General features: G+C 38.9%; 1 protein-coding gene across 5 annotated transcripts in view; it reads left to right on the forward strand.

The window, feature by feature from the left end:
* GNAS (GNAS complex locus) overlaps positions 1-14,064 on the forward strand; it is a 236,215-nt gene that overhangs the window by 207,795 nt on the left and 14,356 nt on the right. For all 5 annotated transcript variants that reach the window (XM_039497954.1, XM_039497955.1, XM_039497956.1 and 2 more), the window contains one exon: positions 10,897-10,951. In XM_039497954.1, the coding sequence (XP_039353888.1) occupies positions 10,897-10,951 (55 nt within the window). The remainder of the gene's footprint in view (positions 1-10,896; positions 10,952-14,064) is intronic.

Genomic DNA, 14,064 nt, shown 5'->3' on the forward strand with positions numbered 1-14,064 from the left:
TTGGGGTGGGGTGAGGGGCTATTCTGAAGTTATTTGAGGGAACTGGGATTGTTTAGTCTGCAGAAGAGAAGAATGAGGGGGGATTTGATAGCTGCTTTCAACTACCTGAAAGGGGGTTCCAAAGAGGATGGATCTAGACTGTTCTCAGTGGTAGAAGATGACAGAACAAGGAGTAATGGTCTCAAGTTGCAGAGGGGGAGGTTTAGGTTGGACATTAGGAAAAACTTTTTCACTAGGAGGGTGGTGAAGAACTGGAATGGGTTACCTAGGGAGGTAGTGGAATCTCCTTCCTTAGAGGTTTTTAAGGTCAGGCTTGACAAAGCCCTGGCTGGGATGATTTAGTTGGGTTTGGTCCTGCTTTGAGCAGGGGGTTGGACTAGATGACCTCCTGAGGTCCCTTCCAACCCTGAGATTCTATGATTCTATGATTTGACATATGCAGGCTTGCAGTGAAGAGTGAGCCTTGCAGGTATACAGTAGTAAGTTTTTTAAACACTCTGTTGATTTCGATAGTTGAGAATGCTAAAATGCCTGTTACAAGTTTAAAAGGTGTGGATAGAAGCAATTGGAGAAGCCTTCATTGTGTTGTTTATTTTGGGGGGCTATGAGGTGGATGTTTGGTTTGGGAGGTGGATAATCAAAGGGGCCAAGACACTGAAAATGGACATAAACATCTAGAATTTAAATTTGCCCTGGTTTAGTGGAAAGCATGGAGGACCAGAAAAACAGCTGAGGCATCCACTCCCCCTGTATGCTGCAGAGGAGGTCTACACTTAGATCTACCTAGCTATGTAGCGTGCAGAATTCACACGCTTTAGTACTCTAGGTAAGTCAACCTAACCCCAGCTAGAATGTGTCCATGGACCTAGATACTGCCGCTTGGGGAGGTTGATAGTCTACAGTGACAGAGGAAATCCCTTCTGTCACAGTAGGAAACGTTTATGCTCTGGTGCTAAACCAGCATTAGTGTAGCACCATATCTGTGCTACTGTAGCATCTGTACTGTAGACATGGCCTGAGCAATAGTGGGGCAGGCCAGTGAGTTGGGGGAAGCAAGAATCTAGTAGCTTGAATACGCTGCACAAGTGGCCTGGATGTGGTATGACTGCTCGCAGACTGCAGGCTGGGGGTAACAGTAGAGCTAGTCCGGGATTTCTTAACTAATACGTTTTCCATCAAAAAATGCTAGTTTGTCGGAACCAAAATGTCATGAAACAGGGCTGGTTTTTACAGATCCCCTGTCTCCCCCCCAAAAAACAAACAAACAAAAAAAAGTTGACAAAAGTTTTTAACTGTATAATTATTTCATTTTCTTATTTTGGAAACCCGAAAAGAATCCAGTTTTCTGGCTCAAAATGATTTTTCATTCAGAAATTTAAGTTAATTAGATTGAAAAATGTTAAAAGTAAAAAAGTCAAAATAAAAACGCAAACATTTTGATGGAACCGAAAAGAGGGGAGGGGGAGTTTTTTCGATTCACTAACATTTTCTAGATTGTGACTTTTCATCTTGATCCAGGAAGGTAAACGTTTTCAAATATTTACAAGCCAGGAAAACCATTTCCTGCCCAGCTCTAGGTACCAGCCATGGGTACATTGCTGCAGAGCTAATTTCTCTGTCATCCATCACTCTCTCTCCCGTGCTTCACCCACACAAAGCCAGGAAATTTAGGCATTCTGTGAGTGAAGAAGATTCCACTCCGAATTAGTAAAACATTGCAAAATGTTTCTTTATTCTTTATCGTGTCTTGTGATTCATGCTGGATGAAGCTTGGCATTGATTTCCGTCGCTTACACCAATCTCAAGCTTTTGGAGTATCTTCACAGAATAAATGAATGGAAATTCTGAATTATATGTAACATGTATGTTACAAAGTACATCTTTCCAAAGAATCTCTATGAAATCTGCTGTTTTTCTGAAATGTGCATTGTTCAAATGGCAAACGGACAAAATATATGTGGTTAATGGGGGGAGGGGAGCTCTTATATATATTTGAGTCTGGATGGAACTTACTCTACAATTTTTAGAAATGAAAATATCCATGTAGGGACCTAAAGGAATCCTGTGGGCTGATGGTGCAGTTTGCATTGAATGCCTGTATTCGTGTCTTTATGGCATTTGGAAGATATTTTACTGTGGTTTAAATGCTTATTACAGCTGCACTACTTTGATTACATCTGCAGTCCCCATTGTTTTTTGATGAATTACTAAGACTTTATATTTTGTGAATTGTCTCATTTCTTGATTCTAGTATAAAATGTGGTTACTTCATTAATGGATCTAATCTCTCTTGCCTATTTTACATCACAATGGCTGCTATTTCTGATCTCTGTGAAATCATTTATTATATATAACTCGTAAGTCTTATTCCTAGACTGTTGGTGTATCAGCTGGTAGCTGAATCTCATGATTGTAGAAATGTTTGCTGTAGGGTAAACCAGCTAACGTTTTTGACACAAGTCTGTGCCCATATAGATAATTTGGACATAATTGAATGGATTGATCAAGACTGTGTGCTAAAAATAAAAAATTCTCTCATCCATGAAATGAAAGAAAATGGATGTTTTAAAGGCAGCCATCGTCAAATAGGGGCATAGGGAAGAGAACTATGTTATGCAGGGACTTAAAGGTTTTGCGTTTCACCTCTGAATTCAGGAGTTCAGATTTGACTTGAGTTGCAAATAAAACTAATTTGTGATCTTAGTCTAGTCTCTGTTATATATTTGTCCTTCAGAAATCTCCATGCCATTTGGAACAAAGTGGCAGTATTTGCTTGCAAGAACTAGAATAAGAATAGCTAAAGTGCTGCAACTTGGGAGGTGGCAAAGCAGTATGAGGAAGCTTGCAAAATACATGATCCTGAGAGGTGCTGAGCACCTGTAATTCCCAGTGACTTGACTTAGTGCTAGGTGCTCAAGCCCTTTTCCCACCAGACACATAATGTCTGCTTGTCTCTCATTTAGTTATTGTAAGAACAGAAACTTACTGAATTCAGGCCAAAACCTTAAAGAAAATACACAAAAATCTTTTTTTAAAAAGGCCTCACAGGCAAGTGATTGTACTGTTAGTCTTTAAAGTGGCATGGTTTGCCACAGACGAGGGGGGAAAATGGAAAATAGAGGCAGAGCATGACTGAAGCTTTCATTTTAGTACTGTAACTTTTTTTTATAAACCTACCATAAATTCAGTCCTGCATTAAAAAGCAATCAAAGTTGTTTCTCTACCTCACTCTGATTGTCTCTGTGTATGAGTTGAGAGATGCATTGTACCTTTCCAGCTTCTCAAACTGCCTGTGCCTATTTTTATTTGTCAAGCTGGGGCTAGGCTGGCCCCATTCCAGATGTGTCTCACAAGATTTGGTGCTGATGAGCTATTTATAGAACTGTGGTTCCATTGTCATGACAACCGTGCTAGAGGCCAAGGCGGCTGGGAGCTATTTCTGGACTTGTGCTGTAATGTAAAACTGATTGGGAAAGTTAGTGCATCCTCTAAGCCAGACTAACATTAGACAGGCAGAGAGAAAAAAGACGTCCACAATTTCTTTAAATACACTTTCCTTTTCTCCTACCTTTTTCCCAATTTGTTCTTTTCTTGGCAGTTTTTGAAAAGCCATGCATTTTCTACTTGGTATTGCCTGTAGTGAAACAAAATGCATTTTAGGTCCTGTGGCCTCTTGTGGGTTACGCTTTTAATTATGCAGTTTAGGAAGCAATACACGTAACCAAGCTGCATTTTTGTTTTTAGGGAAGGGTTTGTTGTTTTTCTGTGGCAACACAAAAGTAATGGTTTAATTTATGATAGTTGTAGTTTTGTAGTTCTTCAGATCCAGTAGTTTTAATATTAAATTTTTCGTGTGTGCTTTGTGCTCTCCACACCATATAAGGAACTGTAACCTTGATTACCGCAAGATGATTCCAAATATATGGAGTCATACTTTTCAGCTTTCTCATTATTTGCTTCAAAATTAGACCAGTGGTGCCCCTCCGCCTCCAAGTGGCTGGAATGCTCCGAGGTTATTCCGAAATTAAAGCTGATTCTTCTCTCAGAACCACTTTTATGTAATACACACACACACACACACACACACACACACACACACACACACACACACACACACACACACTCACTCACTCACTCTAATATTCTATATAAATAAATTCTAAAGTTTGGATATTTAAAAGTGTTCTAACCTGTGCATGATTCCGTAAAATGTACATTTAATTGATGATCATCCTAATAAATAAATGACTCAGAACTGGAAATATAAAGAAATATATTTCTAGCTTAGTGGGGCTATTTTTACTGAATAGTTGTCTCTTTTGGTTTATTGCAACTTCATTATTTGCACTGTTGTAGGAAAGCTGCTTTCCATTATAAATCTCTGTTTTTAAGCATGCCCTAAAGGGTCTGAGAACTTGGATGTAAAATCTCATCCCAGTAACACGTTTTTGTTTTGTTTTTTTAACTGCAATTCTCATCTCATGATTATACAAGTACAAGATTTGTTAGATGCTTTCTTGGGTGCCTCTGATTTGAAAGCAGTTCTGTTTGTGTTGTTAAATACAGTTTTACAAGTATTTTAATAGGCCCATAAAACTAAGATTTTGGTGGGATTCTTCACCCTTCATTCTAAGTTTTCTAAATATTACTGTGTGTACATGGAAGTTTTTTTAAAGATCTGTAAGAATTTTAACATGTCTGCATGACCCGTATTAATCTGAAAAATTCCATCTTAGTGAACATCTGAAAATTTCACTTTAAACAGCCTAGTGTTAGTATTTCCTCTTTGGATTTTTTACTAAATGTTGAGGAAATATCGTGTATCATAACTGCATGACAGGTTTGTATTTATATACTATGCATGATTGCAGAGACACCATAAAGATTAGCAGATCTAACACTATGCCAGCAGCTTCGTTTTTGTTTGCCTCCATATACCACCAATCCTCTACTTGCCTGCCTTCTCTGTTTCTCTTAGTAGGTATGGTACTAGAAATATGCAGGAAACCTCTTCCACCAATTTCAAGAATATGGTTCTTGTATTTTTCAATATCCTGCTTGCTCCCAAGAGTAGAAAGGATAGGCAAAACGGAGGGACTGCCGACATGTGCATGCCTGCGGCTGCAAATAAACCTGGTGCCCTGGATTTGTTGTCAGCATATTGACCTGGGTGAGAAGCTGGGGTTTTAGCAGTGTTGCAGTCCTTGTTTTTCAGGGGTTGGGAAACTCCTCTGGATGTGTTTGGAGAATGGGAAGGGGAGTCTACTTTCAAGTTACAGGACATAAAATTTTGGACTTCTCAGCCTGAATGTCCCTTTAAGAAAAATATTATATAATTTTACAGTAACTTGGAACTCTGTAGCTGCAGAATAGACAAAGTCTTTGAGGAAAGAATTTCAATTCTCAGATATTTAGATCACCTTTGCTTTTTAAAAAGCTACACTTAAATAACAAAATTATGATATAGAGACAAAAGGCAGAAAATTCAAAGTACTGTAAAAGGTGATGATCTGTTCTGGAGCAAGAAAGGCACATGTTACTTCCAAATAATATTAGTGTTGAACTTAATTTACAGTTTAGATTCTAGTGTCATTTAAGAGAGAGAAAATAATTTTGCTGTGCTTGATGAGGCAAAACTGTCACTGATTTTGATGGGAGTTTGCATAGGTAATATCTGCAGGATCAGGCCCTTCATTGGTAAAATCAGTAAACAACTAATGGTTTCATTTTCAGAAACAGAAACTGAACTGTGACCGCTCCCTCGGAGGTGCCCCTAACCACGACAAATAGGACTGTGATTAGTTCAGAATAATAATGGAGTAATAAAAGCACAAGGCTGAGAGGAGATCTGGAATCTGTTCTTGCTGGCTTGATATATGACCTTGGGCAGCTCCTTTACCCTTTCAGTGTCTTGATTTCCTCCTCTTTAAAATAGGGTGACTAATATTTACCTTGGGGTGGGGAGGCAGGCGTTGTGAGCCTGATTTGGTATCTGTAAAGTTCTTTGAGAGTCTCAGATGGAAGGAGCTTTACAACTCCGAAGTGCTAATACTACTAAGAAACAGGTTTCAAATAAATGTTTTTGTTTAAAATTGAGACTGAAATATTTTGAAATACATCATGTGCAGTGGTAACTTGTGGGAGGTTAATGTGTCAGAGAAGGGGGTCTAGGAAGAAGTCAGTGTTGGTTTCATTTTGCTTGTAAACTCAGGTGATGGTTTTACAAAAAATAGTATCCGATAGGAATAAAACTTGCCTCTCTGAAAATAGATGTGTGATCTGTTGAAGGAGACCTTTGCTATATTCTCCTTGATTAGAACAAAAGCCTCTTTTAGACTGAGATTCAGAATTTTTGCTTGTCTGTCAACCACTTCATCAGATTACAAAGACTAAAATTTCAAGTTACTGTTTACTGAAAAGGTTGGCAAGTTTTTCTGTTTCTTCAGTAGGGGAAATCTTCAAGGAGACAGACGCACTTTGATTATTGTCCAGCTCTTCTAAAAAGCGTGGCATTAGGTGGTTGCGTGGGATGGGGTTTTTTACATCGATTTATAAATCTTTCTGAAGGGGAAAGTAAGGAGAACTTATGCTAATAGCTCTCCATCTTCATTTGCTAATCTAGACCCCCAAATGTGAACACACAGTAGTAGCAGAAAAGATTTCTGAACAGATAATTCTTAAACTCCGGAACTGCTGAAGAGAGAATGGAAATAAGTAGGTCCTTTTATCTGGAAATCTTATCTTGCTTGGGGAATGTCAGGTTTATTAAAATTTGGAACAGTCTTCGGAGTGAATGATTCAGTTACTTACTGTGTCCCCCCACGTTATGGCAAGAAGGGCAGAAAAGGAACCGTTGTGCCAGCTTTCTGTCTGAGTTTTGTTTAATAAATACAGTGCCTAAAAAGTGGAAGGGAATGTGATGGTTCACAGTGGCTTATATCTCCTACATTTTGTGTGTCCTTTCCCTTCCCTTAGGTGAGGAGGTCTGAGGAAAAATCCTGGTTTTGTTTCAGATCATCTTCGTTTACCTTTAAGTTTTAATACAACGAATTTTAATATCCAAGACAGAAGTCTGATTCTGTACTAAGGCCCTGCTCCTGCTTCTGTTGAAGTTGGTTGGTTTGTTTTGCTAGCTGCAAATTAACTTAAATTATTTAACACCTCCCACCCTGCTTCTTAGCACTTTTTTTAATAGTGTAGATAAAGGTCACCTGTGCCAAAGAGAGAATATTTTGCAGAGCAATGACTCAGTCCTGCAACTCGGTGCAAAGCAGGGTCGGGCCCCCAGTGAGAAGTGGAAATGACTGCTGACTGAATGGCAGGGTTGCTTTCTGGAAAATAACTTCCTCCTCCAGTCTCAACAAAGCAGCATGGAAAAAGGCAGTGTAGTTTTGAGGATTGTTTTTTGTGTCAGTTTGTTTTTGTAGTTTGAAGCAGAAATTGTTATTGATACAAGATCTAGCTTGATCTTGGATTTTGGCTCCTTTGTTTCTGAAACACAGCAACGGTTCTGCTGTTTATTTCATCACAGCTACCTTTCTCTGTCCCTCTAAACATCCCAGAGCCCATTACAAATTTCTTCTCAACTTCTCTTCCACGGCAGATTGTGTTCTCCAGTAAATTGGAAGGCGTGTGTCATCCTTACATTTTCTGTCTCCAGCCTGAAGTCCCATAGATTTAAATCTGTTTACATACATTTTCAGAGCTGACATAAATGGGCACATCTCCTCTGGAGTCAGTGGAATTGTACCTGTCTACCCTAGTAGTGAATGTAGTGAATGCAGACTGGCACTGAAATGTCCTCACCCAAAACTTCACATTTTGGACAGATCATGAAAGGAACTTCAGAAAGAAAAATAGTCATTACGATACATTTGTATGTATTTTTAATTACTCATTAATTTCGCATGTTAAAATGAAACCAGGTTGGAAGTGTTTTACTCTCACTGAGTATAATCTCTTTTACTGGATAAATTGCATACTCAAAAAGAAATCAGTCTTGATTTGTAGTAACTCGGTATTCTCCGGGTCTCGTACTGTGAGCTTTTCTGAGCTCTCTTCACTCCCTCCTTCTCCCATTCCCACCCCCCCACCCCCCAAAAAGCACACACCCTCACTTTAGTTACAACAGGAGAGATGGTAGCTTTTCCACTGCCGTTTTGATCTTCTTTTTGTTTTTTTGCAAATATCACCTTAATTTTGCAGATAATCAGCCTCAGTCTGTTCAAGAGGTGTCCCTACAAATATGCATCACACATCTATAAATCAGTATGATTTTCTTGTGTGTGTTTTGGGAATTAAGGTCTCTAAAACACTTTTCATGAAGTGGAATATGCACAGAAAGGAGAGCTCTGTATTTAACACTTACTTTGCTCTCTTCCTCCAAAAATGCTGCTGGAAGGATGATTGTAGTTTTTTTGGTAACTGTCACACAATTACATGCTTTCCTCTAAAGTAGTATTGTTTTGAATATCAAACTTTATTGAATATTGGAACTTGTTTTGGGGAAAGAAGAAATGTTTATTACATTCAAACTTATTTTACCTGGCATGGATGCAGCCATTGGAATTCATCTCCCGTACATTACTGCTTCTCCTATGTGGCTGGTGTTTTTCAAGGAAATCATAGGTCTAAAAATAGTCTGCATAAACAACAGTAAGAGGTTTGTACTTTCAGTTCCAGGTTTTAGAAATCTCTCGTTGTTTTCTAATTGTCAGAGTTTCCAAAACCCATTGCATTCTTATGAAAGTAAAAAAGAGTTTGTGGAAGCTTACTATAAAATGTTACACTTAGGTGTATATTGTGTGGAAAGACTGGGATGTTTCAAAGTCGCATAGGTGATTAATATAACAGCTCAGCGTTCATAACATAGCAAGAATTCCTGCATCAGATATCCTCCTGCTTATGAAATATACATTGTCACCACATGTTCCTGAGACTGCAGTTTTAAAAGTAGAATGCCTTTATTACCTGTTGACCGTTTGTCTAGTCTGAATCCATAGACAGTCTTACCCTAAACACCCTGATTTTTCATTTTTTTGAAATGGTGTTTGTTTTTTACTTTAAACATCACATGTTATTTGATTAATAGCCCGGAAGATTTGAGAACAAATCCAGTATGAGCAGTGGCAATACAAGTTTCACTCTACTGCTCTGTTTCCTTGCCTCTAGCTCTACCTCCGTCTTCAGCTGTATCGCTGCGAAAACATTGTCAATAGGAGCTGATTTTTAGGTGTATATATTTTTTAATAATGCTACCGCTGCTTCTTAGGATATAGCCCAGTGTTTTTAAACTTGCAAATCTGGAAATATATAAAAGTCTGATATGGGTAAGTAGTGACCTAAATTCATTGCTGGTGGTTCTTCACTGGCCTGTGGAAACAATTGATCATTTTAGTCCATTTCCTAGTGCACAATGTCTACTTCACAAAGCCCGTGTTAGAGTTGGTGCTAATTGGCCCTATTTGTAATCTTAGCAGAGTGACCAGTGATAAAATATGCATGGAGACTGAGATGCTTTCTTGACCCTAGAGAAGGTCAACCAGGTGAGGGTTGAAATGCATTGTTCGGGTTGAAATGCATTGTTCAAAGAGTGTGTAGGAACGGGAGGGAAAACTTGTATTTTGGCTGCTTGTGCTATTCCTGTTCTATGGGCAGAGGAATTCGGTCAGAAGGAATTTCAGTGTGGCATCTTTCAAAAACACAGTGCTTCTAGATTGTAGTAAATTACCAAAAAAGCTAACTGCAGAGGTATTTTCAGGCCTCTTGGTAATATTAATATGGAGGCTGTATAAGTGCTGTGTAGCTTGGATACCCACGTGGTATGACAGGTGTGATATGGAGAAGTTTGTAGCATAAAATCTGGATGCTGCTGTAGGCACAAATATTGAGTATCTATGAAAGGTGAGCTGAGAGGGAAAAATTTTCATATAGTTGAGCTGCATTGGTGTCAATATACACGAGAGCCTATTCTCTGCATCCGTTGTTTATCTCTGTGCTCGTGGGGCTATAAAGCATATATATATTAAGGCATTTTCTTGATAAATGTGTGAGCATTTTGCAACGGTTGTGAAACAAGTAATTAATAAAGCAGCATCTTGGGATTTTTGCTTCCAGTTAAAATGAAAGGAAATCAGGAGGGAATGATTACTGCTAAAGGCATTTTAAAGACCACGTTAGCATTGCTATCTTCTTTAGTTGTATTAATCAATTTGAGTAATACAAATCTCGTTATGGCTAATTAATCTGCTGTTACCTACTCTGGTAAGTAAACTAAAAGAACTTCTGCAAACAATCAAAGGACAGATCAGTCCTACTTTACTCTTAACTTAATTAGCAACATAATTGGTGCAGGGATTTCACCCATTCTTTTGAAATAAAGTAGTAAAGTTTGATTTAAAAACAATGTTCGTGTCTTGCTTTTGTAATAACTAAATGCAATGAAAGAAATACTTTGCCTAATGTTCTAATGTTAGGGGTAGCCGAGAATGATAGCACAAGTTATATTAGTGTTTAGATATAGATATTTGTCCACACGGTTTGAAAAAATAAAACCACATGTGTATTTCTTAACAATGAAACTGTTTTAGTGAAAATTGTAATGAGATTATCAGAACAGTTGATTAAATTTGTGTTCCTGGCCCTCTGCTGGATAGTGGTAGCCAATGCAATTCGTTTTGTATTGCTGTTGCAGACGTAGTGCCATTCATATGTTAAATAATTTACATCACTTCAGCATTTTGTAAATATGAAATGTAAGACACCGGGGTGGAAAAAACCCAAACACCTGATAGCCTATCTTTTAGGTGAAGCCTACTCAAAAGTTGTAATTAAACTTTAGATACAGATCACGAATGTATTTGACGATGAAAAATGACATTTTAATTTTTTCCCCAGTTTTCTAGACAAGATTGACATAGTCAAACAAAATGAATATACACCATCTGACCAGGTGAGTAAAATTGTATTAAGAACTTCTATAACCCAACCACTATCTATTTCCCATTGCCAAGAATAACTAAGCTTTGAATTTCACAGCATATATTTTAGCTTCCTTTTGTCGAATTGGCAGCTGCAGTCTCCATTGTAGATGCCAACCTCTGTTGTATGATGTTTAACATTGCAATGAAAATAAAGTTTACATGCATATGCTTTGATCTCAGCTCAAGTGTATCAGGAGCAAGGAACTATGACGAGAAAAACTGCCCAGGTTAAAGTAAAGGTCAAACTTTTCTAGTAGTAAAAGCCATCCCTTGTAACCATTGGAATTAGAGCTTCATAAAGTCAGCCCTCCCCGCCTCACCCTCCCCCCCCAGCTGAATAACTGCCATAGATATTCCTTCTTAACTTAAATTTGGTTTACGCTTTCTCAGTCCTCCTGTCTACCACTGCAAATTAGCTCTCTACGTAATGCAGTGGGCCACATTGTTGACAGTTAAAGATAGCTTTCCAGCCTTTTTCATACATGTTACCTGTAAAATCAGAGGACTGCCTTTTGTTAAACCAAATGGCAGAATAGCCTACCAGTCAATAGTCTGTCAGTTTAAAACAGCATTCTCAGCAGGATGGTATTGTTGTAGTGAAAATGTAGTTTGACCCAGTGTTTTGTAATTAAAGGCAAGTGTCAGTAGCACTGGGAAAACTTCCTTTGCAAATGACACCCATTTTCTGGCTTGGATCAGTGCATCCAGAGCTAGCAGAAGCTAAACTCCAGACATGTTCTGCCCAATGAAAGTGAAGTTATCCTGTTTTTATAATATGCCCACTTGCATGCAGAATCACTTCATTATTTACCCCCGCAAAAAAAAGTGTGCTTAAAGTACAACTAGCACTTCAGTTTCTAAGATTTAAATTAACATTATGGTAGAGTATGCAAATGTAAAACTAATTGGGCTAGGGAAACCTAATTATAACAAACTATGGACCAGTTACTACTCCATAATGCATAGGAGCCTGGATGAAGCCAAGTAGTCATCAGTTGTCAGTTTTTCGGTACATAGCTTAACTGTTCTTTAACTATATAAGCAAAATATGTGGCAGTCCTTGATTTTATTTATTAACATGCTGTTCAACAACAACATCCATTTTAAAACACTCAAGTCCATAAGCAAGCCTTGATCCTGCAATTGGATCCACACAAGTGAGCTCCTGTGCCCCTGGTCCACAGGTCCAGTGCTTTGCATGCGCTCAGGGATCTACCCTCATGGATCCGACAGCAGCATCAGGGCCAAAAATTGCTCTCAAGACTTATCACGTGTGTCCCAGTGAATAGATATCAGACAGCAGAACAACAAAGCTTTCACATTCTACTAAAACAGTCAAACAACTTAATGAATTTTAAAGGGCCGGCTGCTATGGATAGACTGGAATCAACACTCTCCCCTTCAAAAAGAATCCCATTCCAGTGGACCTGAGGTCTGTAGTAGGACATGTTTTGTTAGGGTTTGGTAGAGCTTTCTATTACTGTGGCTTCCCTAACTGTACTTGATGCTTCTAAACATTTCCCTATGTCAAAATAGCTTTGATTATTTCTTTAGAATCTGTTGCAATCCCTTTAACTCATATTGAACACAATAATGTTCTTTATGTGAACTGGCCAGTTCATCATAAATTAAGGACACGACCCTGTGACTGGATCCATGGAGGCAGACTTCTGTACCTGTGTAGCGTTCCAGTGGACTCCACATGGGCCATAGGGGTCTGTCATTGTAGATCTTAAGGCAGTATCAGGGTTCAAGAAGTAAAAAAGTCAGTCTTTAATTACCACAAAAAGAAAAAAGAGCATTCTGACAGATTGCTTCCTCTTCAGGTGCAGACCCTTCTCTTTAGGAGAGAACTGCTTCTCAAGTTACCAGACTGAATGGTCATAAAATAAGTGTAGTCATGTCTGATTTGTAAGTTTTCCAATACTTGATGATGATCTGAAATTTAATGAATGCTCAGTTTATCTAACCCCTGTTCTCAGGAAGGATTAGAAGTGCAGACTGACTTTTACCCACTTACAACTCTGATTTTCTTTGTCCCTTCTAAAATCACTCTCTCATCTAATTTCCTCTAGTAGTCTACAGTCCCTTCAGAGTTCTTCTAATAGTCTCTCCAGAGTTACTGGAAAAGAACGTTGTATATAGGCAGCTTTGTCAGTGTGCTTTATTTTTAAGACAAAGTGGGGATAATATCTTTTATCAGACCAGTTGTGTTTATGAAAAAGACAAGATCTGAAGAGCTCTGTGTAGCTCCAAAACTTGTCTCTTTTGCCAACAGAAGTTGGTCCAGTAAAATATATTACCTCACCCACCTTGTCTCTTTAATATCCTGGGATCAACACAGCTACAACAACAACATTTTATTTTTGTCAGTGTAGGGATTGTAACTTTTGTTTAGTTTGCAAATAATTTGAGCTTTTGTTTGAGGACCAAATGACCAATCCCAAGACACAATGCACATGCACTTGACTTTGTGCACAAGTAGTCCCATAAAGCGTGTACGTGAGTTTCTACAGAAAAGTAGCCAAAAATGTTAGACCATGTCTGCACTGCGCTTTTGTTGTTAAAACTTTTGTCGCTCAGGAATGTGAAAAAACCACTAGGGTGACCAGACGTCCCGATACTTACTTGTTTGTCCCGCATCCTGATCGATGTTCGGTCGGGACGCAAATTGTCCCGATATTTTGCCCTCCAGTGCATAGGTGGAGGGGGCTCAAACCCTCTGGCCCCACCCCAACTCTGTCCCCTCCCTCCTCCATTGGATCCCTCCCCAAATCCCTGCCCTTGCTCCACCTCCAGCCCTGCCCCCTCACTGCCCCATTGGATCCCTCCCCAAATCCCTGCCCTGGCCCCGCCTCTTCCCCAAGCACGCCACATTCTCCTCCTCACCCCTCCCTCCCAGACTTGTGCTAATCAGCTGTATGGTTTCAATTTTATATTGGAGGCCAATGATGGCAGGAGCTTTGTGTGTAATTATTAATTATGTCAGGGGTCGGCAACCTTTCAGAAGTGCTGTGCCGAGTCTTCATTTATTCACTCTAATTTAAGGTTTTGCGTGCCAGTAATACATTTTAACGTTTTT

This window comes from Mauremys reevesii, linkage group 13, assembly GCF_016161935.1.
Source record: "Mauremys reevesii isolate NIE-2019 linkage group 13, ASM1616193v1, whole genome shotgun sequence".
Lineage (NCBI taxonomy): Eukaryota > Metazoa > Chordata > Testudines > Geoemydidae > Mauremys > Mauremys reevesii.